The 20,828-nt window shown below is 28.1% G+C and overlaps 3 protein-coding genes across 4 annotated transcripts; 1 reads left to right on the plus strand and 2 right to left on the minus strand.

The window, feature by feature from the left end:
- Positions 1-142: 142 nt before the first annotated feature.
- LOC122505547 (rhodopsin-like) lies at positions 143-5,357 on the minus strand. Of its 2 annotated transcripts, XM_043617259.1 has the most exons (10): positions 5,293-5,357; positions 5,005-5,099; positions 4,468-4,697; positions 3,715-3,953; positions 3,426-3,532; positions 3,056-3,162; positions 2,743-2,890; positions 2,345-2,455; positions 1,877-2,043; positions 143-1,576 (listed from the first exon to the last, which is right to left on the minus strand). In XM_043617259.1, the coding sequence occupies exons 3-10, from the start codon at positions 4,692-4,694 to the stop codon at positions 1,450-1,452; spliced, it is 1,233 nt and encodes a 410-aa protein (XP_043473194.1). In that variant the 5' UTR covers positions 4,695-4,697; positions 5,005-5,099; positions 5,293-5,357; the 3' UTR covers positions 143-1,449. The 2 variants fall into 2 exon arrangements, with proteins under 2 accessions (XP_043473194.1, XP_043473185.1); XM_043617250.1 differs by having other exon boundaries at positions 5,005-5,334.
- A 672-nt stretch (positions 5,358-6,029) lies between these two features.
- LOC122505569 (tax1-binding protein 3 homolog) lies at positions 6,030-14,864 on the minus strand. The gene is made up of 3 exons (XM_043617284.1): positions 14,601-14,864; positions 6,706-6,834; positions 6,030-6,401 (listed from the first exon to the last, which is right to left on the minus strand). Exons 1-3 carry the CDS (start codon positions 14,655-14,657, stop codon positions 6,213-6,215), a joined length of 375 nt encoding a protein of 124 aa, XP_043473219.1. The 5' UTR covers positions 14,658-14,864; the 3' UTR covers positions 6,030-6,212.
- A 288-nt stretch (positions 14,865-15,152) lies between these two features.
- Positions 15,153-19,106, plus strand: LOC122505561 (charged multivesicular body protein 4b). Its single transcript, XM_043617271.1, has 4 exons — positions 15,153-15,567; positions 18,079-18,256; positions 18,338-18,585; positions 18,660-19,106. Exons 1-4 carry the CDS (start codon positions 15,390-15,392, stop codon positions 18,716-18,718), a joined length of 663 nt encoding a protein of 220 aa, XP_043473206.1. The 5' UTR covers positions 15,153-15,389; the 3' UTR covers positions 18,719-19,106.
- The last annotated feature ends 1,722 nt before the right edge of the window (positions 19,107-20,828 follow it).

The raw sequence follows: 20,828 nt of genomic DNA on the forward strand, positions 1-20,828 counted from the left end.
GATCCTTCAGATTCTGTTATACACAAGTTGCAAGAAAATTTGGGTGTTCGGTGCCATCTGGAGAGAAAAAGTTCCTAAAATTCAAATATTAATGGAAAATTCAAAATATTGATATTATTTTTATTAATTTATTAAATTGCTTTGGAAGTATTTATTATTATATAATTAGAGAAAAATAAATATTACATATATTTGAAAAAATTTTAAATACATATATTATTCATAAAAGAATGGATCTTGAGCTAATAATTTCACCCCCCTCTATAACATAAGGAATGCCGTAGTTTATGACAAATTCTAAACTCTATAGTCTGAGAGAAAAATTTGTAAGGAATATAAATTTTTCTTAACAATTATCGAAGTTGGAGTTAAAAATTTATTAAGAAATATAGACAGAAAAACATAAAAGTAAGCTTGCATGTATATTGGAATTATTATTTATATTATAGATAATAATTTGGGATATAAATTAATAAATACTAAATATTTTAGAATGCATTGATTTAAATAAATATCTAATGTATATATGAGGTGATTAATTTAATTAATCCAGTAATATCGACAATGTAAAAACTTTTCCCTCAATCAATTTGACAAATCTTTTAAAGATTACTTTTTACACGTTCTTATATATATATATGTAATACAAACTGCTAACTTGTAAAAATGATTTTAGCGTTTATGAGCTATGATTTCAGTGAATACAAAATTAGAGTAATTTATATTATTTTACACGTAGGGTAAATGTACACTTAGTTACGGCGCGGTTCAGAACTATATTGATACTTTTGAAATAGAAAATTCAATATTTATAATGAAAGAAGTCAATTTACGTCTTTATTAAACTAAAAACTAATGTTATTTAAATAATAAAACAACAATTAAAACTAAAATAAATAATGAATAATTAATTAATAATCGAATTATTAAAAACTCGCCGTAACAGATGCACTTACCCTATTTAGCAATAGTTGGGAGTTTCATTTAAATTAATTGAATAGTAATTAATTCTTTTTAACTTGTAAACAAATGTAACCAAATGTTCCCAGTAAAAAAGAAAGTATTTGGCAGAGCCGTTTCGTATTGGGGGTAAACGAACTCCTAATTTAATTTTTTTCCGAACCGTATTAGGTGGTTTTCCTCAATATCGTCTACTCGGTCCATATTATTTTCTGTCTAAGATAATTCTGGTGGCAAGTGGACAAACTAAAAATGCCATTAGCAAGAAAAGGAGAGAGAGATATGACCATCTTTTTCTTACTAATGGTATTTTTTAGTTAGTTCACTTGCCACCAGGACAGAAAGAAGATAGAATTCAACGCGAACAAAAAGCATTGGCGAAATCGTATTGGGAGTGTTCGCAAACTCCCAATATACGAAACCACTTTGATGAATACTTTCTTTTCCATTGAATATTAAAATAGGTTACTAAGGTTTGATATTTTATTTCTATGCTTTGCTGTTCGTTGAGACAGTGTCAGCAGCAGGAGCTTTTGCAGCTGGTGCTCCGTCGCCTGTTTCTCCACAAACGAAGAAAGGTAGTCTTTCTTTGAGAGCAGCTCTGTATTTCGGATGACTAGAAAATAAATAGAAATTTCAAGTGTTATTGAAATTTTAAGACAAAATTTATAAACTTGCATGGCAAGCTTGCTGCAAGTAGCAAAATGTCCTTATCTCCATTGTAGTAAGTCAGCTTGCATTACAAACTTACTGAGCAGGTTTGCGGCAAGCTTACATACAGTGGAGTTGTGGGGATATTTTAGAAAGCTGTTCCAGTACAATGTTTGTACCGGCTTCTAGATTAATTGGATATAAACTAAACAAATTTTATTAAAATATTCTATAAAAGAAATACGGTAAATGTTTTAATACCTACCTTATACCGTAGACAATCGGATTGTAAATAGCATTAGCTTTAGCGAATAGAGAACCCCAAATTGTAAATAATGGTGTGAGAAGACCCTTGTTGAATATTCCAATATAATTAATTACTAAATATGGTGTCCAGGCCATAAACCATAAACCAATTGTTGTTAGAGCAACCTGTATAGAAAAAGTAAGAGTACTGTAATATTAACTAAAAAAAATTAACCGGTGAAAATAATTCACCAAAAATAGCACGAAATTCAGGTTAAATTCCTATAGGAATTCGTGTGGCGTTTTGAAACAGAATTCGTTCATAATTTGATAGTAATTCGTATGATTTTATTAAGAAAAATGGATTCAGAATTGATAGAAAAATTATTCCACACGAAAATTCGCATGGAATTCTGCCCGTAGTATCTACGGTAAAGTTTTATAAAATTCGGGTTCAAAATTGCACAATTAGGTACTGTTGAGCTACCTTTGCTAGTTTTATTTCTGCACTTTCACCAGATTGTTCTCCAGATCGCAAAGAAGCAACGTTCATCTTCTTAGCTTGTTCTCTCATTGCTTGTTCGTGAGCTGCTACTGTCTGTAGAACAATAAATATTCAACAAACAATTCTTAAAAGTAGAAGTAACATCATTCAGTAAACAAAATTTGCATTTCTATTTTATATTTGATTTTACTACACCGCAAAAAAGACGTCTTTGTCAGTGGGACACAAGATAAAAAAATTGCATCTTATTTAGATTTTGTCCCAGATTTTTTTACAGTGTTGAGACTCAATTATTGGACAAATAAAATGAAGATATGTTTCTCAATTTTCTGAATGATGTTACTAATTCATAAATTTTTCAACATGTAGAATAAACTTACAGACACAATGAAATAGTAACTGTAAATGATGGTGAATAGTGGCATGTAGTACACAAAAAACGAGTACACTAAAATATATGATCTCGAACCCCAATCGTTAGCCAAATAATCCGTTCCACATGCTGTTAAATTACCTTCAGGAACGTACCTGGGATTAAAATAGTTTTGTTTAGTTCTTTAGTAATAAAGAATCACGCACAATTTGATTGTAAGTTTTGTCTATCCTATGTTAAAAAACCTTATTTTATACCCTCGAAGGAATTTTGAGTAGGACTGTTTGCTATAATGGTATATATCTTCAAGAATATCATACCTGTTCCATCCCACCATGGGTAATATAGCCCAAAGAAGTCCAAACAGCCATATGATGACAATTTGAATTAACGCTCTTGCTATTGTAAGCGGTGTGCCGGACATGCCCTTTTAATTAATTTTTTGAAAATTTTATTTATCTACACCATTTTACACCTTTAAGTTTCATTCACAACTCTAAGTATCTTAACAAAATATATAAAATTGTTAAAATGGATATTTAACATTTATACAATTTCAACAATGCAGTTGTTTGATTTTTAATTTGGACATGCATATTGTAGTCTCAACTTAACAATAGAAAAAATTCTACATAATATAAAACAGAAAAAAACGTAATCTTTAGTTTTTTTAAAATAGAAATCACTCACCTTAACAATTACGTTATAGCGATCGTAAGCAATAGCTGTCATTGTCCAAATCGAAGCACAACCGCATAACGATCCAAACATCGCATATATTTCACAGAACAAAGGACCTAAAATGTAAAATTAGTAATATTAAAATAGTGACATATTTTTAATATAATAAATCGTTTATCCACGTTAGTCTCTTAACTCTAAACGATGTATTTATTATCTCTATAGGATCGCCTGAACAAGCTAATCTAACAATTTTGTTTTCTACATTCAATACAAAATAAAATGTAAATATGCTTACCTAAAACCCAAGTTTGATAGTAAGAACTGATCACCATTGGAGGACAATTAATAAACATCATCACACAATCAGAGAAGGCTAAATTAATAACGAGGAGGTTACTCGGCGTCCTCATAGATGGAGTCAGTAGAAAGATGTACACAACGACGAAATTTCCACACACTCCTATAATTCCTAATACCAAAATCACAAGGCCTAAGCATAAATACCATAAAGGATTTAGAGGTGGAAATTGATACCTGTGAGAAAAATAATTACATTAGTGCATGGATAAAAAGCGAATCTGAAGCATATGGCGACTATTTTAAAAAATTTTCGAAAGTTCATTGGAGTTACCAATTAAAATATGTTACCTTACAGTTTTTGAGGTCGCTGATTACGAATTTGGCGTAGTTTATAAACTGCCCGTAAGTTTTAAGCAAATCTGGTAAATATTTAAAAAAAATTTGGTCGACATATTGGATCCACCATTTTGGATTTTAAATTAAATGTGGTATTCGAATTTAGCGACTTTAAAAACCCAGAAGAAACCATTTAAAAGATTTAATTAAATTTTTATTTAATTTAAAAATCTTGGTCGACATTTTGAATTTTCTAAAGCTTACACTAAGTTCGGATTCAGCGACCCCAAAAACCCCCGAGTAACAAGTTTCATAAAAATCCGTCGGATAATTGAGCTAAAAATTTTATTGCATACGCCATCGACTGCTGAGGGATTAAAATATTTCGGTATGTGAAATAAATGAAATGTACCAGAATGGATCAACTAAGTGCAGCATGTCTTCGGTTGCTTTGTCAACAACTGTTTGATTGTTAAAACGCATAAACTGTCTTGCAACCTGTGGTCCCAATGTTGTAGCAAAGTAATTTGTAAATACTTCCGATGCAGACTTTGGCAATTCATATTCAGATAGTACTTCAAATCCAAAAGAAGAACTGCTGTTGGAATTATGTCTAATGATATGAGGATAAGTTTCCATCGCCTATGAAACATTCAAGATCAATTATTTATTAATTTACCAAATATATTTTAATTTAGTGGGGTCTGTCAACTTTCAGAAGTGATTCTATAGTAGACAAGAAACCAACAAAAAAAATTTAGTTTGCCTCAATGAGTTTGTATTTTGTAAGTAATTATTGAAAATAATTTACTTTCAACTTAGTTTCGTGCCTACTCGAAACTGAATTAACAAACTGATATCTTATTTTCGTGATACACAATTAGACAACTTAAAAATTATAAATAATTATAAGGAATTACAATAAAATTCAAAAGAAAAAATAACTTACCGTAAGATTCTTCTTATATTACTGGGTGAATCACTAATTTTCTTTTTCTACGTTTGGATTCAATTTTTTGAATGTTCCTTCTGAATCTTCGGACACTGTGTAATAAATTCTTATTTTATTTGAATAATTAAACAATTTTTTAAATTGTGAATAGAAGCTGGCAATATTGTCTATTTAGTTGACGAAAAATATAGAAATTGACTGTTTGAATCATGTGTATTATGAAATATTCAAATTAGTTTCAGAATTAAAAAAAGGAAAGATGAAACTTGAAAAAAAGAATGTTACCTTTTTAAGATGTGAACAATTATTCATATGAAATGATTTACGATACCACAAAGTTTGACATTGACGCATTAGTAGCTTTATTAAATTTATTAATATACTTCGATTTTATGCTTGAGCTTTATCTAATAAAATATTTAAATTCAACTTTAATAACTCTTGTAAGATGTCACATTTACTATGCAGGATAAGCTATACGTAAAAATGTGACTCAATATTATACACGTTTTTATTGGCTGTTAAACTACTGCAAAATTTTGTAAAATTTCTTTCGATTTTAGAAATCAATGATATTTCTTCATGTCATTTCAAAATTCAGGATGACCGCTTTTTTCATAAAAAAAATTCCTAGTCTTGAATTTTTTTCCCGGTAAACTCCTAAAAATTATTTTCAAGATTCCAATTCAATTATTTTCTAGAAATTTTAACTAAACTTCTGTAATTTAATTATTTTAAATATTTTTTATTTCAATTTAATTATCTTCTAGAAATTTCAACTAAAGTTCTTCTCTAATTTAATTATTTAAAAAAAAGTGCCTCATATATAAAAATTAAAAGCCCACAACTTTTATAAAATCCAATGATTTTTTGAATTTTTAAGTAAATTTATTCGCAAAGTTACCAAGTGGGCCAGGAATGTCTACAGGACGTCTTATTTGTCCGCAGACATATGGGAACAATAAAAGAAAATTTCTTTTCAAATTATATAAAAATATGTATGAAAATTCTGAATTGCAAGATTAGTGTTTAAAAAATTTTATTGCGTTAAAAGTAAAAAATTTAATATTCAACATATAATTCACATGTATCTAGCACAAGTTACAATATATTTTTGAGGTTGTATACTGCCAACAAACAATTTTAGCGTCACTTAAATATAAATAACTTATATAATAAACAGATAAATTACATTATAATACATTTTAAGTACTAGTAACTCCTTTCCGAGCTACTAGTAAGTTTAGAACTGGATGCTTTCTAATTTGTCCTACTGCTTTTTTATGAGTAACCATAGTGAAATCGTAACCATTGCATTGCAAAATTTTATCGTGCATTCTTAAACCACTTTTTGCAGCTGGGGAACCTTCGTGAACTTCCGTAACATATATTCCCTGAAATGGCATAATAGTGATAAATTACATTTTCCTCGTTGTTGTTCTCAAAAATTCAGTTAAAGTGCATGCGGATTTTTACAAAAATCTAAAGGGGCGAATAAGCATTATATCAGAATTAACAAGGTCGAATAAGTAGCAGCTTAAGATTCTACAAGCTCGAATGTTTATTTCATCTAATTATACCAATCATTTTGAAATCTAAATTACTGCCTTATCAGAGAGTTTTATTATTTCCTACTATTTTTTAATATAATAAAATCGTACCACTATAAAGAATTATTTAATAAAAATATATCTGTACATTATCTGTGTATCCTTGAGGACTTTTTCTGTAATCTTGATCGATTCCTCCGCCTATTTTAAAGCCACACTTCATTACTTCTTCCCCATTGGCAATTATTTCAGTTTCCTTATGCAATGTAATTGGAATCTGTAATTAAAAAGGTTCCTGGTTAACAGTTATATTGTAAAGATAGTAGTAAAATATTTCAACTTTTGCAATTTGATCAGATCAAATATCAAAACATTATTATGGAATGTTGTTAAATCGACACTGACTCATCAATGTAATTATCTTCTTGTAAAAAAAGATCTTCTATAAAGTGAAGGTAAAGGGAAAAAATTAGTCGCTGAAATTTTCCTCGACTTTATAGAAGACTCTCAGATTTAGTGCAAAGTGTTTTAAAAATTACATTAACAGTTATTCAAGAAATAGACTACAATTGAGGCTCTGGATCTTAAAAGGGCACTTTTACCATTAAAAATCAATGCTGCATGTGCCTTTTTCTGATCTGAATTTTTTCATCAATTATTGAAGAAAATTTAGAAAAAGTGTTCTAAACTTTCCGCGACAGTCTAAAGTTCTAAATGCGGAAAATGAAAAATCCGGCTCTGGATTTCCTCCAGTCAACCCCGTCTTCCGTCTTTATCATTTTTCCTCATTATTTTAATAATGAAGGATTCAATATGCCTCCAGGAGTTCACATTTTGAACCATGGTAGACACAATGTTATCGATGTTGATTTCAAAGCCAGCTGCTGTAAATATGACCATTCTATCATGGTTCTTTCGCCCGCAATTAAAGAGAGTATGCTTCGCGTCAATTACTGCAGCATCACAGTAGACACATTTTGCTTCTCTTCTAATCTTGAACCTGTGAAGGTACTGTCGGAAACATCCGTGACCTGACAACACCTGCGGGTAAGGTTGTAACCAACTTCTCCGTGCTTTCTTTCGAACCAAGTGGCGAGGTTGGGGATCGGGCAATATGACCATCTTCCTTTAGGATCCCCATCCTAAAGGATGGGGATCATCTCTGATGGTGATCATCTCTTGCCATCTTTCAACGAGTCTACATCTCGCCTCTTTGCGGATAACCGCTTTGAGGAGATTTCTACCCTGTTGTTCTTGCCAGGTAGCTTAATGTTTATTGAGCTGCAAGACCTGTCTTTCCCTCGCCTCGCCAGTAAATCTACTAGCGGAAGGCTCGCAAGAAACAAAGCAGCGCTCGTCGAAACTGTTCTACAGCATCATGTTCAAAAAGGTTGAAAACACTCTCATCTATTGTAAAAAGGGATTTTATCAAAATATTAATCCTGCAAAATATATTACTGGATACATAAAGATAAACAGTAGATTTAAAAGGTCAAAGATAACAATTGTTAAACAAAAAGTTTTATATTTCTTTTAAAATCCAAGTCATTCTTTATAAGTAAATTCATTTATTTATTCTATTAAAGTAGAATTCAATTGCATTTTTCAATCACATTTTGACATTTGAAATATAGAAATATCTACACTTGATAAAGGGAATTTCACTTACTCAAATTTATAAAGAAAAGTAATATGGTAATTGACAGCGATTGCTTTTTAGCTGACCTTTAGCCTTAAACTTGAAATACGCTGTTCCGAAAGTACCAGACAAGTTAACCATTCAGTACTGGTGAAACATAAAGCACTACTAAATTAGTGAAGTCACCTAAAGTTTTATAATTTAGTTTAGAAATCGGACCTTTGTGGTGATCGTTACAGAATATGAAGCTCATTACAAAAATTTTAATTCCATCACTTTGCGCTCTCTATTTCGTCTACGGAAACCTTATAGTGACTCATCATACTTGGCCAAATAATTTAGCAACAATCCTAAAACACGATTCGCAAATAAAAGAGATATTGCTATTGTATGAAAATGATTTTAACAACATTAGAATTCATGGAATTGTGCAAAATATTTCGCGAATAATACCAACACAAGTTGCAGATTTCCAGATCATTATGAATAAAACCAACCATCGGTTCTTGACACAATTGTCTCCATCCTATACAACATTGATACTAATTGTCTGTCACAAAAATTCTAATCAACATTTTTTAAAGATTCACAATGTCATGAGCACAGTTGCAGCGATGTCAACACCAAATCCACGTTCAAAAGTATTACTTATTACAGAAACTGTAAGACGTGCTACATATGACAAATTCTTTCGACAAATGTGGTCTAAACATTTCTTGGATATCACGATCCTTGAAATTACAGATAAACACGATGTTATTAAAATACATCACTACAACCCATTCACTCAAATATCTGTTGAAAGGACATTTTCAAAAACCAGTGTTCTGTTTCCTAACAAACTGCGTGACCTAAATGGATATCTGCTGAAAGCCGGAATATTTCACTACCCACCTTATATTTACGTGAATCGCAACTCAACTGGAGATGTTACAAATATAAAAGGATCAGACTACCATTTAGTGGAGGCAATGTCAAAGTATCTCAACTTCTCCTTGCAGATGGTTATTTCTAAGGCCTCCAACTGGGATGCAGTAAGTTGTGACAAACATAAAAATGTAGGCATTACGAATAAAACAATTCACAATGAAATACAATTCATTGCTGTTCAATCTTCAATTTTTTTAACATGCTTAAGGAATTTTGTTGCTATTTCTAAAGGTACAAGAGTGTCAAGATATGTGATTTTAGCACCAGTATTTCCGGACCAAGTCTCAGTTTTCACAAACACGTGGAAACTAATTAACGTTATAATCATTTTATCTCTGTTTTTAATACCTGTGCTCCTAGCTAAGTACTATAATTTTAACCCACTTTACTGGAAGGTTATGTATGCTGTTCAAATGACACTAGGATTACCTTCTCCTAGAATGCCCGAAAAAACTATAGAACGAATAATAATGATGTCGATATTATTCTTCTATTTTTTTCAATCATCCTACATCTTTACTGCTCTATCAGAAATTCAATTACAAAAAAAGTCTTTCCGCAAAATGGAAACATTTAAAGACTTGCTTGATGCTAATTTGACATTCATTGGACCAGTGAATGCCCCTGAACCCAAAAAAGCCCAAATGATAAGAAGACATGCAAATATATCCAATGATACTATTGAAAATTGGATAGACTATATGTCTGTTAATAAAAATATTTTTATAACTTCTAAAGAAGACAGAGCCTTGCTGAGTTTGCAAACAAGAAAAGTCACCGATAAACAAGCGAAAGTTAACGTTATAAACGAAATTAACGGAGTGTTATCAAGTGGAATGTATTTTGAGGAAGGTTCACCTTACAAGAATCGATTTGATCGAATTATATCTGTCTTTATTCAGTCTGGTCTTAGTAGCCAATGGGATGCAATGTATATGCCGAAGTCAACTTACCAACAGAATCTTGTTGATCTTTTCCCTCAAGAATCCTCACTGACGTCTAAAGTCAGTATAATGATGATTGCAACACTAGTTTTTGGATATTCTTGTTCACTACTTGTCTTTGTTTTTGAAATCGCTATCAAGCATTTAAAAAAAAATTAAACATTGGAATTAATGTAAACGATGGCGACTTTAGTGATTTCACTAATGCAATAGATCATGATTATTATCTACCATATGTCATCGACTGCTTAATGTATTTCGTTACTGGTCAAGTCTCAAAAAATTTAAAGAAATATTTAAATGTGAAATTTGTTGCAGTGAATTTTTGTATTCAACAGTAAAATCTGTTTTGAATTTCTTTAAGCTGGTGGTAAATGATATCACTAAGAGCGAATTGCAATTTCCTTGTGTAAATCATGTAAATATATTCATATTTTGCCTGAAAAATTGTCAATTTTTTCTTACTTCTGTGTACCTAATTCTTTTGTATTTTTTAGTGACGGAAATTCAAAAAGATAAAAGTACCAATTATTATAAGACTCTGAAATCTCAATTTATGTTTATATTAATGTAAATATGTTTCTTAAATTAATTATTACTAGTTATCCCTTTAATGTTCAGTGCCCGTTGACCACTTCTTTTGCATCGGTCATATTGTCGATTAATTTGAAAATTTTGTGTGAAATAAGTTTTTAACATACCTATTGAAGGTTTAATTTGAAAATTTTCTGCTGTCCTCCCGCAAAGCTTTTATCGTTCCTGACAAATTCTAACATGAATTTTATTTGTTGGGTACTCAATATACACCTAATTCTTTCTGGTTTTCTGAAGATTTCTCGTTATTAGACGGTAGCGAATTTATAGATTGAAAATTACTATTAAAACTATTGTCAATAATAGTAATTTGAACACAGAAGATACATAGCTGTGGCAATTGATATCCATCCTAAGTAAGGAAATTCCATCTGTGAAGTAGAACGAAAAAATATTTTTTTAATTTTGTAAACAAATTATAAAAGAAAGGTGAAAGAAAGTGTATATTTATTTTCTCGTTTTCTTCTTATGTCTTTATATTTACTTAAACGACTATAAATTATTAATATTTCAATGAATGTGATATAATCTAATATTTATTTTTATTATTACTCTATAAATCTTTGATGCTGAAAACAAGTGTAGAAACTAGTGAAAAAGGTAATGTAGGGATTTATTGACAATTTCTTATCGTTATAATTGATGTTACTGACATAATTATATATTATTACATGATGTTCCAAGAGGAATAGTAAAACGATTTTTAACTAAAAGAAAATATTTTTCTTTACTTAAATACAATTTCTGCTATCCATATAAGATTAAAAATAGGTAATTAAAGTTAGAATAAAACCCAAACTACAAAGAAAAATGTACTTTTGGAATTTGGACGGTTGGTTGGTAAAACTTTTTCTGCTTTTTCTAGATCAGCAGAATGTTCTATAACCATGAAACGTCGCAGAATTTTAAAGGGAATTCTTCGCCTAAGTAAACATTCAAAATTCTATTTCGTCCAGCTCTATATACTCCATAGACAATAAACAGTGGTATGTCTTAAAACCAAAGAACTTAAATATCTTGTTTTAACTTCGTTTCCAGTTTTATTTCATTATCTGCTGTTTTTATCAAACTGATGTTTACTGATTTTGTCCATGGGCAATAGCGTATGAAGCATTTGACATTCTCAATTGAACATTTTGTAAAACTTCCTAATATGGAAATAGAGTTTTCATAAAAGAGCTATCTAAAATTCGCACATATCCATGGTAGACAACCGAATAAAGACACCAATGAATTTCCATTTTTGTTACATCAATGTCAAGAAAAATCGATTTACTTTGATGATATTTTCCGTCGAACCGCAATGTACATTATAAGTTTTGAAACAATAAATTTGAATTTTCGTCCATAGACGAAATGCTGTTTCTTGTCTTGCAGGATTGGAATCATTTGATTGTTAGTTATAGATATAAAATATCCAAGAAAATGATCAATCTTCCAAGTCAAATATGTTATAGTTATAGAGTTAGCCACGCTCTCATCATTAAAAAATCCAAAGTAATGAGAAATAGATCGTGTAGAGTGGATAAGCAAAATTTGCTATTCTACAAACGAAGATAATTGAATAATTGAATTTCTTGAAAGAATTTTAGGTTCCTGAAGATGGCATCGATGCTCTGCATCGAAAAAAATTTTTATTTTTAGTAATAACATTTTAAAAAATTTCATTCTTTTTATTCACCTAGGAAGTAAACAATTTTGTAAGAGTACCTTTTTAATCTTAAACCTTGCGAAAAATTGAGTTATTTTTTCCGGTTTCGTGAGAAAACTATTTTTCGATGCTGGGCATCGGTAGCAACTTCAGGAATCTAGAATTTTTGTATAATTTAAAAAAAACTAATTAATGTTTTGAAGAATTTTAATTAAAAATTTGTAAGTACAATAAATAAATTATTGTAAACAATTATTGCATATATAAATTATTATTAATATTATTATATTGAAAATAATTTAATTTTTTTAAATTAGAATGAAAAAATTCTAAAAATTTCTTTTTTTCAAAAATATTTTATTATTAATTTTTAAAAGCTAATTTTCATTAATTTTCATTTTTAAATTTACACTTGAAGAATTTTCATTAAAATTTTTGAGTATTTAATTATTATCGATTTGTAAAAAAATCTCCAAAGAATGATAAATGTTATTGCTTCATCCATGTTCATGTAATAAAAATCCCCCATCTTTATCTAAATGGAAACTTGTACTGGGTCAGTCTATTCAGTTTCGTTTGAAAGTAGTTGAGACCATATTTTAAAAAAATCTAGTTTTAAATCTTTCTATTCTGCATGTACTAACGACGAAAATAAATTAAAAATTTTATTATTTGTGGACGAAAAGTGATTTTAGAAATATTTTTTTTTTTTTAAATTACACATTTTCTTTCACTTACAACTTTTTTGTCGAACCTCCAAAACATTTGGGGGTTTGCAAATATTTTTCCAACAACATAATTTATCTTCTATTGAAATTTGATGAAGGTATTTTTCTTCGTTTTCGAAATAATAATTTAAAAATTTTTTATTCAAGAAGGTTAATTACAAGAATTGAAATTAACATCGAGCATTGTTATTATTAGTGTCAATATCAGCTTCAAGTCTTATTATTAATCTTTTGGAATAGAAATTTTTATAATTATTTCCAAAACGAAGAAAAGCACCTTTGTCAAATTTTAATAGAAGATAGATTATATTCTTAAAAAAATATTTGCAAAACCTGAAATTTTTTTAAGGTCCGAGAAAAAAGTTGTAAGTAAAAAAAATGTGTAATTTTTTTTAAGAAACAAATTTTTAAAGTCACTTTTCGACTTTCGTCCACAAATAATAAAATTTTTAGTTTATTTTCGACGTTAGTGCGTGCAGAAACGAAAGATTTATATTTTTGTTAAGTACCAACAGCTAATATTTAATAGTTTTTGAATAATAATAATTTTTATACCCTTATACTTATTTTAATTTTTATTTTCTTATTAAAAAAATATTTGATATATTAAAACTTAATGCTTGAATAAGTAAATGTTTAACTTTAATTATTAATCATTTTTTATTTGTACAGTAATTTAAAAAAAATGTAAAAAAATTTTTTTTCATGTAAATGTTGAAAACTTTAGAAAAATCATTTCTTTCAAAAAACTGTCATTTGAAATAAGCATATTTACTGTTTGTTTTTCTAAATTACGCGTTTTTAATTTCTTACGAATAATAATGAGTTTTTATTAAAAAGCCATTGACTTGAGTAGGTGGGTTGACATACAGAGTGCCTCTATAATGTAAATTTTATTACAACATACATATTTCTTACGATAGAAAATAATTTGTCTTCTAGTTGACAACTTCATTGGGAATGCATTTATATTATAAATAGTTTAAAGTTTTCAAAATTAACAATTCTATAAATTAGTATCAATTATTAACAATTCCATAAAATGTATCCTTTGAAAATTAAGTCAGATTGAAAAAATATTTATTTTTGATAAGTGTACATCTAGTAACGTACTTGATTATACACCAGATAAATTTGAGAAAAAATAAATTTTTAGATTAGACAATTAATACAATGCGAAACACTAAGAAACTTTGATTAGTAACCTTCAATCTACATAAAAAATTTACATTTACACATGATTATATTAAATACAAACTATATTAGAAGTATTTTTCGAAAGAATTTCTTTTCAAATTTAAGTTAATTATCTTTCAATTAGTCTCCTGTAAGTAATTAGTTGATAATATACTTTTAATATATGTACACTTTTTGTAAAGAAACAGAAAATCGGATCAATTTTTTTTACAAAATGTAAAATATATTCAGAATGCAAGATATTCTTTCAGCGAATCTATTTGTAAAATTTCGATACATATTTATATGGGGAAAAAAATATTATAGTAACAATTTGTTTGTTACTACATCTGTAATTTAAGGCATACATATTGTACTTACACTTAGACACTGCATGGCTGTGCCAGCTTGGTGTTGAAATGCCATTTTCGCACACATTTTGACTGTTTTGATTTTTCACAACGTTCATAAAAAATGTATCCCTCCTTTAATCGAGTTTTTAAATTCACAAAATTTTGACTTATCACTTTTCACGATTCTATATATACAGATTTCAACACTTCAGTCAAGGAAGCTGGTAGGCCGGAATTCTCTCAGATAAATTGACTCAAGTTTTCCAAAACAAACACATGTGTAATGAAGTCAGGAATAAGTAGGTATTCTCAGGGTTCGCTAGTAAGTAGCATGTTACGTTTATTACAAAAGTTGCGTTTACTTAGGCTGTGTTCACATGCCTGCATTTTTTACGTTCCGTTCAAGGACTCAAGGTGCTATTGTGCACACAACTTTAGCATCCGTTCCGTAATCCGTACGCATTTCGCAACATGAGGTGCAGTTCACAATGGAATCATTCGATGTATGCATCGAATGATTCCATTGTGAACTGCACCTCATGTTTCATGATTGTGAACGAGTTTAGAAAATACAATATTTTGTGTTCGGCTCACATCTGTTGGCCTGCTAGTGTCATCGTCATGTGAAGATTCGTTTACATGGACAACTTACGTCATTTGCTGAGTTCACTTTATAAGATATAATTATAACGAGTATAATAGAAATTTAGATTACTACTAGTAATGTACTGACATGTAACATAGTCGAAGATTCTCTTTATATTTCGAGTATTTACATTTCCCTTGACAAGTAAAAAAAACCCAGTGCTCGTTAAAAATGAGTTTCTTTAAAATATTCGGTGGTAAAAAAGAAGCTGGAGCTCCGACAACAGCTGAGGCAATACAAAAATTGCGAGAAACGGAAGAAATGTTAATTAAAAAACAAGATTTCCTCGAAGGAAAGATAGTACTTGAAATTCAAACAGCCAGAAAACATGGCACAAAGAACAAACGAGGTATTTACATTTATTATTCAAATTAACCCTCAATTTTGGCACCTGCTTCAATTTTGAGTTTAATTTGTTTTTTGACAATTTAGGGTTAAATAAAAAGCAACAATACAAGATCAAACTTTGTCGTCTTAATCAAAATTGCTTAATACAACTGTAATAATGGAAAATCAAATTTTTCTATTGATTTTTATATTAGATAAAATTTGGAAGTTTATTTTATTTTATTCAAACAATTATGGAAAGTTTTAAATTTCAAGTATCAAACAATTGAATGTTCTTAATCATTTTCTCGTAAAATTAATTTCTGTCTATACGTGGTATTTTTTTGAACTATATACACGATTGTCAGGAAATATTTTGCAACACTAAAGCAGTTAAATTTGTATTATTGCAATTTGAAGTACAAAAACGAGGAACGCTGTGAGGGGGGATATGAATCATCAAACATGCATCACGTTATATGTGAATGATTCTGAAGTTTGTTGTCCTTTGCATCCCCCTTTTTGTTTTTCATTAAAAACAATCACAATGTGTAAAGTAATTTATTTACGCACTGTTATAAAATTAAAAAATTAAAATTAATGAAAATTAGCTTCTAATTTTTTAAAATTCAATATATTCAATATTTTCAATTACATATTTCCAAAAATTCAAATACATAAAAAAATAATAGCATTTTAGAATTATTTTTAACAATTTGGAGAAAACAATCATCTTCAAAATTGTAAATTAAAATTCATCAAAAAATTAATTAGTTTTTTTTAAATTAAACAAAAATTCTTTCAAGAAATATTCAATTATTTTCGAAAAATTACATTAAAATATTTTTAAAAACTAATTATTAGAATTGTTTTATAATAATTTTTTAAGATTCAATTATCTTCTGTACGAAAGGGCACTGTCCGTAGATTTGTAAAATAAATAAATAATTCTTCGAACAATGTAAATAAAAATTTATGAAAATTTACTTTTTGGACTTATTAAAATTTTTGAGAAATCATGGTCCTGTTTATAATAAAAATTCTTCAAAAATTTGAACATTTTTATTTATTTTTATTTATATTTTCCAAAAATTTAATTATTTTTAAAAGATTTAACCAAATTTTAATCAAGTGTTTGGAAATTTTTTCAAAATTAAAAAACGATTATCTTTCAAACATTATTTTAAAATTTAATTGAATTCTAGAAGAACTTTTGGAAAATTATTTAAAATTAATTGATTCAGAGATGGAGTTTAGTTGAAAATTGTAGAAAATAATTGAATTCAGGAAGGGTTATAATTGTAATTTTTAGAAATTGTTAAAATTCATTATTTTTATTAATTTTCTGTAAACATTTATATTTTCCTGTAAGAAGAATTTTGTTAGTGAAAGTAATTTTAATGTCAGTAAATTGTCATGGAAATTGATGAACTGAAACTTGTGACCACCCTGAAGATTTTCAAAAAGATAAATTTTTTATCGAAAACAATTCACGATGAAACATTTCTACAAGTCATAAAATTGTCATGGGATTTCATTTTGATTCATGACTCTCATGGAATTTCTCATTAAATAAATTCATTATTTTTATTAATTTTCTGTAAACATTTAATAAATGCTTGGAGGGGGATAAATACTTTGTGAATTTTTGGTTATTAATGTTGAAAAAACTTATTCTTCAAATAAATAATATTAAGTAGTAATAAATAAATTTTTGATTCATTAGGCAAGTTTTATGTTCAATTAATTCTATTATAAAATTTAATAGCATAGAATTAGCAATAGTGCTTCTTATATTACATGATTAACAGTACTAATGTTAAAATTACTGATTTCATTATTATTATTAATTATTATAATTAATAATTATATTGAAAATACGCTTTTTCATTTTTGTTCCTTATTCATTAATTTTTTTAACTATTATCAGGCCTCGGATATTATGACTTTGATTTTTTTCAACTATTTTCAAAAATTGCGACTCTCACACAAATATTGCAACAAAATACCTCATTTTTTATTTAAAATGCAAATTATTTCGATTTTTATATTTAATTATTTTTAAAGTTTTGGAAAAAACAATCATGTTCAAAATTTTTAATTAGAATTTTTCAAAAAAGTAATTAATTTTTTTAAAATTAAATACAAAAATTGTTTTAAGAAAAAATATTATTGTCGAAAAATTACATTACAAATTATTATAACATAACTTTTAAAATATGGACAGTTACAGTTATAATTATTATAATAATTTGAATTTTTGTATTTAAATAATTGACTTAGAGATGAAGTTTTGTGAAAAATTGAAGAAAATAATTGGATTTTTTAAGGGTTATAGTTGTAATTTTTAGAAATTATTAAATTTCAGAAGGTTTTAAATTGAAATTTTAAAAAATTTTATTTCCCGTGAAAAAACAAATAAGAAGCATTTAAATATTTATTTAACAAAGTTATTCATTCTGAAGATTTTACACAAAAAAAGTCACATCTGAATAAAAAATGCAATTCTACTCAAGTATTAAATTTTCCTCAGCGGCTATTCAAGCGTTGAAAAGAAAAAAGCGCTATGAGAAGCAACTGCAACAAATAGATGGAACGTTGTCAACAATCGAGATGCAGCGGGAAGCATTGGAAAGTGCTAATACAAATACTGCAGTACTGACAACAATGAAAAGTGCTGCAGATGCTCTTAAAGCTGCACATCAACACATGTAATATTTTTTAGAAGAATAATTTTCCAAATAATATTTCAAATGAGTAAGTTGTTTACTTAAAGAAAACTTTGCTTCCAGGGATGTCGACAAAGTCCATGACATGATGGATGACATAGCAGAACAACAGGACGTTGCTCGTGAAATTTCAGACGCAATCTCAAATCCTGTTGCATTCGGTCAGGATATAGACGAAGACGAGTTAGAAAAGGAATTAGAAGAATTAGAACAAGAACAACTTGACAAAGAATTGCTTGGCATTGAAAATACGGACGAACTGCCAGCGGTGCCGGCAACTGCGCCCGCAGTGCCAGCTAAAGTGCGCTCAAGTATGACCATCATTTTATTCCCTCTTCAAATCGTATCATACTATTGTTTCTGATCTCCCTATTCTTTATTACAGAACCAAAACCAGTCGAAGAGGATCCTGACTTAAAGGAATTGGAAATGTGGGCCACGTAAAATTTATTTTAACCAGCTTTTAGACAACATTTGTGGAGCCACTCTGAAGAATTATAATTTTAATATATCTTTCAAGATAATCGTATGAATAATTAAACGTTATTTTTTTATCGCTATTAAAGTTTTAAATACATTACTATATAAGAAGTAACCGTTAAAAGAATACTTTTATTTTTATTTGACGTTCATTACTTAACATCGCACCATGTGCTACTTTATTATAAAACCAAAATCAAATGCATAGTTTCATGAACGGTTTCAACTCATGTTTCCACTTTGGCTTATGCTTTTATTTTAGAGTTGAGCACAACTAATATATTTTGTCGTTAAACTTTACGACTAGAAATTTTATTCTCTTTCGGAAAAATAAACAATTTTTGAAAATTAATTCTGTATATCCATATTTATCGTATACACACATCTTTTTCGACAGTTCAACCAGGCTGATGTCTCCTCTTTATAAAAGAAACATTTAGTATTTTCACGAAATTATATTTAAAGTTACACTTTCGGACAATATTTGTTTTTATTTAAAACACCCAAGTCCAACTTATAAAGTTGGCTACTAGTTCTTAAGAACTAAAAAATTATAAATAAAATGTTAATAATATAAATTCCTTTTAACATAAATAAACCATTAGTTATAAATACAATCATTCCTTTTTGTAAATCATGCATTAGCTTTAATAATAAAAGAAGCCTTCTTTTTGAAGAAGAAATCAAAATAATGAAAACAAAATTACAGTTCTCTCTATAAAAAATATGGTAATTTCCTAAGAGTCCGATTTTTAAAATTCAATGTATTTTAGTGTATGTGTCACAACAAAATTTTTCAACACAAAATTCAATAAAAGTTCTTTAAACGCGTTCTGCATCTTCATCTACAAGATTTCTGCACGGCCTAGTTGAAGGAAGTTCTGCCTTTAAAATATTTGGACCTATTTTCCAGTTCTACGGACCTCTAAAGTCATTTTGGTGAAAACAATCTACTTTTGACACGCATTCAATTTAAATTATACAGGTAAGATATTTGTTCATTATTTATTTCTGTGTAATATCTCCGTAAAATTTATTTCAATTTAGGAGAGAAAACCTATACAAATCTCCAAGAAGAAAGTGTGACAAATAAACTATAAAAGAATTCTTGACCTATGTTTTGGTCATTGATTTTCTTTGCATATTCCCTTAATTCGGTGCCTTTCGCTCAGTAAATAAAACAGGATTTTTTAAAATAAGATTGGAAAAAATATAATTTTACCACGCAGTTTGCTATAGTAAATAGTTTTAAAACATTCAGGGCTCGGATCGTCTTTAAAACTAAAAAAAAAGTCCCTTTAGTCGCATAAATTCACAACAAAAGTCACGAAAAGACGCATAAAATTTCCGAAAAAGTCGGAAAAGAGTCGCATGAAAATTTAGAAAAAACAACAAAAAGAAAACACGAAATTGTCAAAATTTAAAAAAATCACATTTCTCGACAACACATACTTTAATATCAAACAATTCGGAATAATATTTAACCTTCGGAGAACACATGGGGATCTTTTTTACCCCACGCTTTTGTACGAAAAGCTTTTTATTTTTTTAAAAATATTTTTAATAACGATTTTCAAGTATACAGACTTATTCTACAGAGTTCAAACTATATTTAAAAAAATTATTTAGTTTGATTAGATGAGCAGTTTAAAATTGGTTGAGCTTTGAAAAATGGTCTAAAAAAGAAAAAAAGGTGTGTTCTCCGAGAGTTAATAAAATTCATAGCAAAATTTTAATTAGGTATTTTTAACATTTTTTTTTTTAAATTCTCTTTAAAATGTAAATTATTTTTATAAATAATAAAATTCTTCTCCGAAATTCAATAAAAAAAATTTTAATAAAATTCTTGTCAAAATTTTAATTATCTTTATAAATAATAAAATTCTTCTCTAAAATTAAATTATTTCCAAAAGTAATAAAATTCTTCTCAGAAATTCAATTATATTCAAAATTTTTTTTAAATTTCTAGTCAAAATTTTATAAATAATAAAATTCATCATGGAAATTTAATTATTTTCAAAAGTTCTAATAAAATTCTTTGCAAAATTCAATTATCTTCAAAAGTAAGAAAATT

The sequence above is a fragment of the Leptopilina heterotoma genome, unplaced genomic scaffold (genome assembly GCF_015476425.1).
Source record: "Leptopilina heterotoma isolate Lh14 unplaced genomic scaffold, ASM1547642v1 Lhet_113, whole genome shotgun sequence".
NCBI lineage: Eukaryota > Metazoa > Arthropoda > Insecta > Hymenoptera > Figitidae > Leptopilina > Leptopilina heterotoma.

Excerpts from the sequence above, each read along its gene's own strand:
- LOC122505547 (XM_043617259.1), bottom strand. The coding sequence starts at position 4,694 with ATGGAAACTTATCCTCATATCATTAGACATAATTCCAACAGCAGTTCT. Across the intron at positions 3,954-4,467 it reads CACTTAGTTGATCCATTCTG|GTATCAATTTCCACCTCTAA; the intron begins GTACATTTCATT and ends TTTTTCTCACAG. Across the intron at positions 3,163-3,425 it reads GCTATAACGTAATTGTTAAG|GGCATGTCCGGCACACCGCT; the intron begins GTGAGTGATTTC and ends ATTAATTAAAAG.
- LOC122505569 (XM_043617284.1), bottom strand. The coding sequence starts at position 14,657 with ATGTGTGCGAAAATGGCATTTCAACACCAAGCTGGCACAGCCATGCAG. Across the intron at positions 6,835-14,600 it reads CAGCCATGCAGTGTCTAAGT|ATTCCAATTACATTGCATAA; the intron begins GTAAGTACAATA and ends TTTTAATTACAG. Across the intron at positions 6,402-6,705 it reads CTCAAGGATACACAGATAAT|GGAATATATGTTACGGAAGT; the intron begins GTACAGATATAT and ends ATGCCATTTCAG.
- LOC122505561 (XM_043617271.1), top strand. The coding sequence starts at position 15,390 with ATGAGTTTCTTTAAAATATTCGGTGGTAAAAAAGAAGCTGGAGCTCCG. Across the intron at positions 15,568-18,078 it reads TGGCACAAAGAACAAACGAG|CGGCTATTCAAGCGTTGAAA; the intron begins GTATTTACATTT and ends AATTTTCCTCAG. Across the intron at positions 18,257-18,337 it reads AAAGCTGCACATCAACACAT|GGATGTCGACAAAGTCCATG; the intron begins GTAATATTTTTT and ends CTTTGCTTCCAG.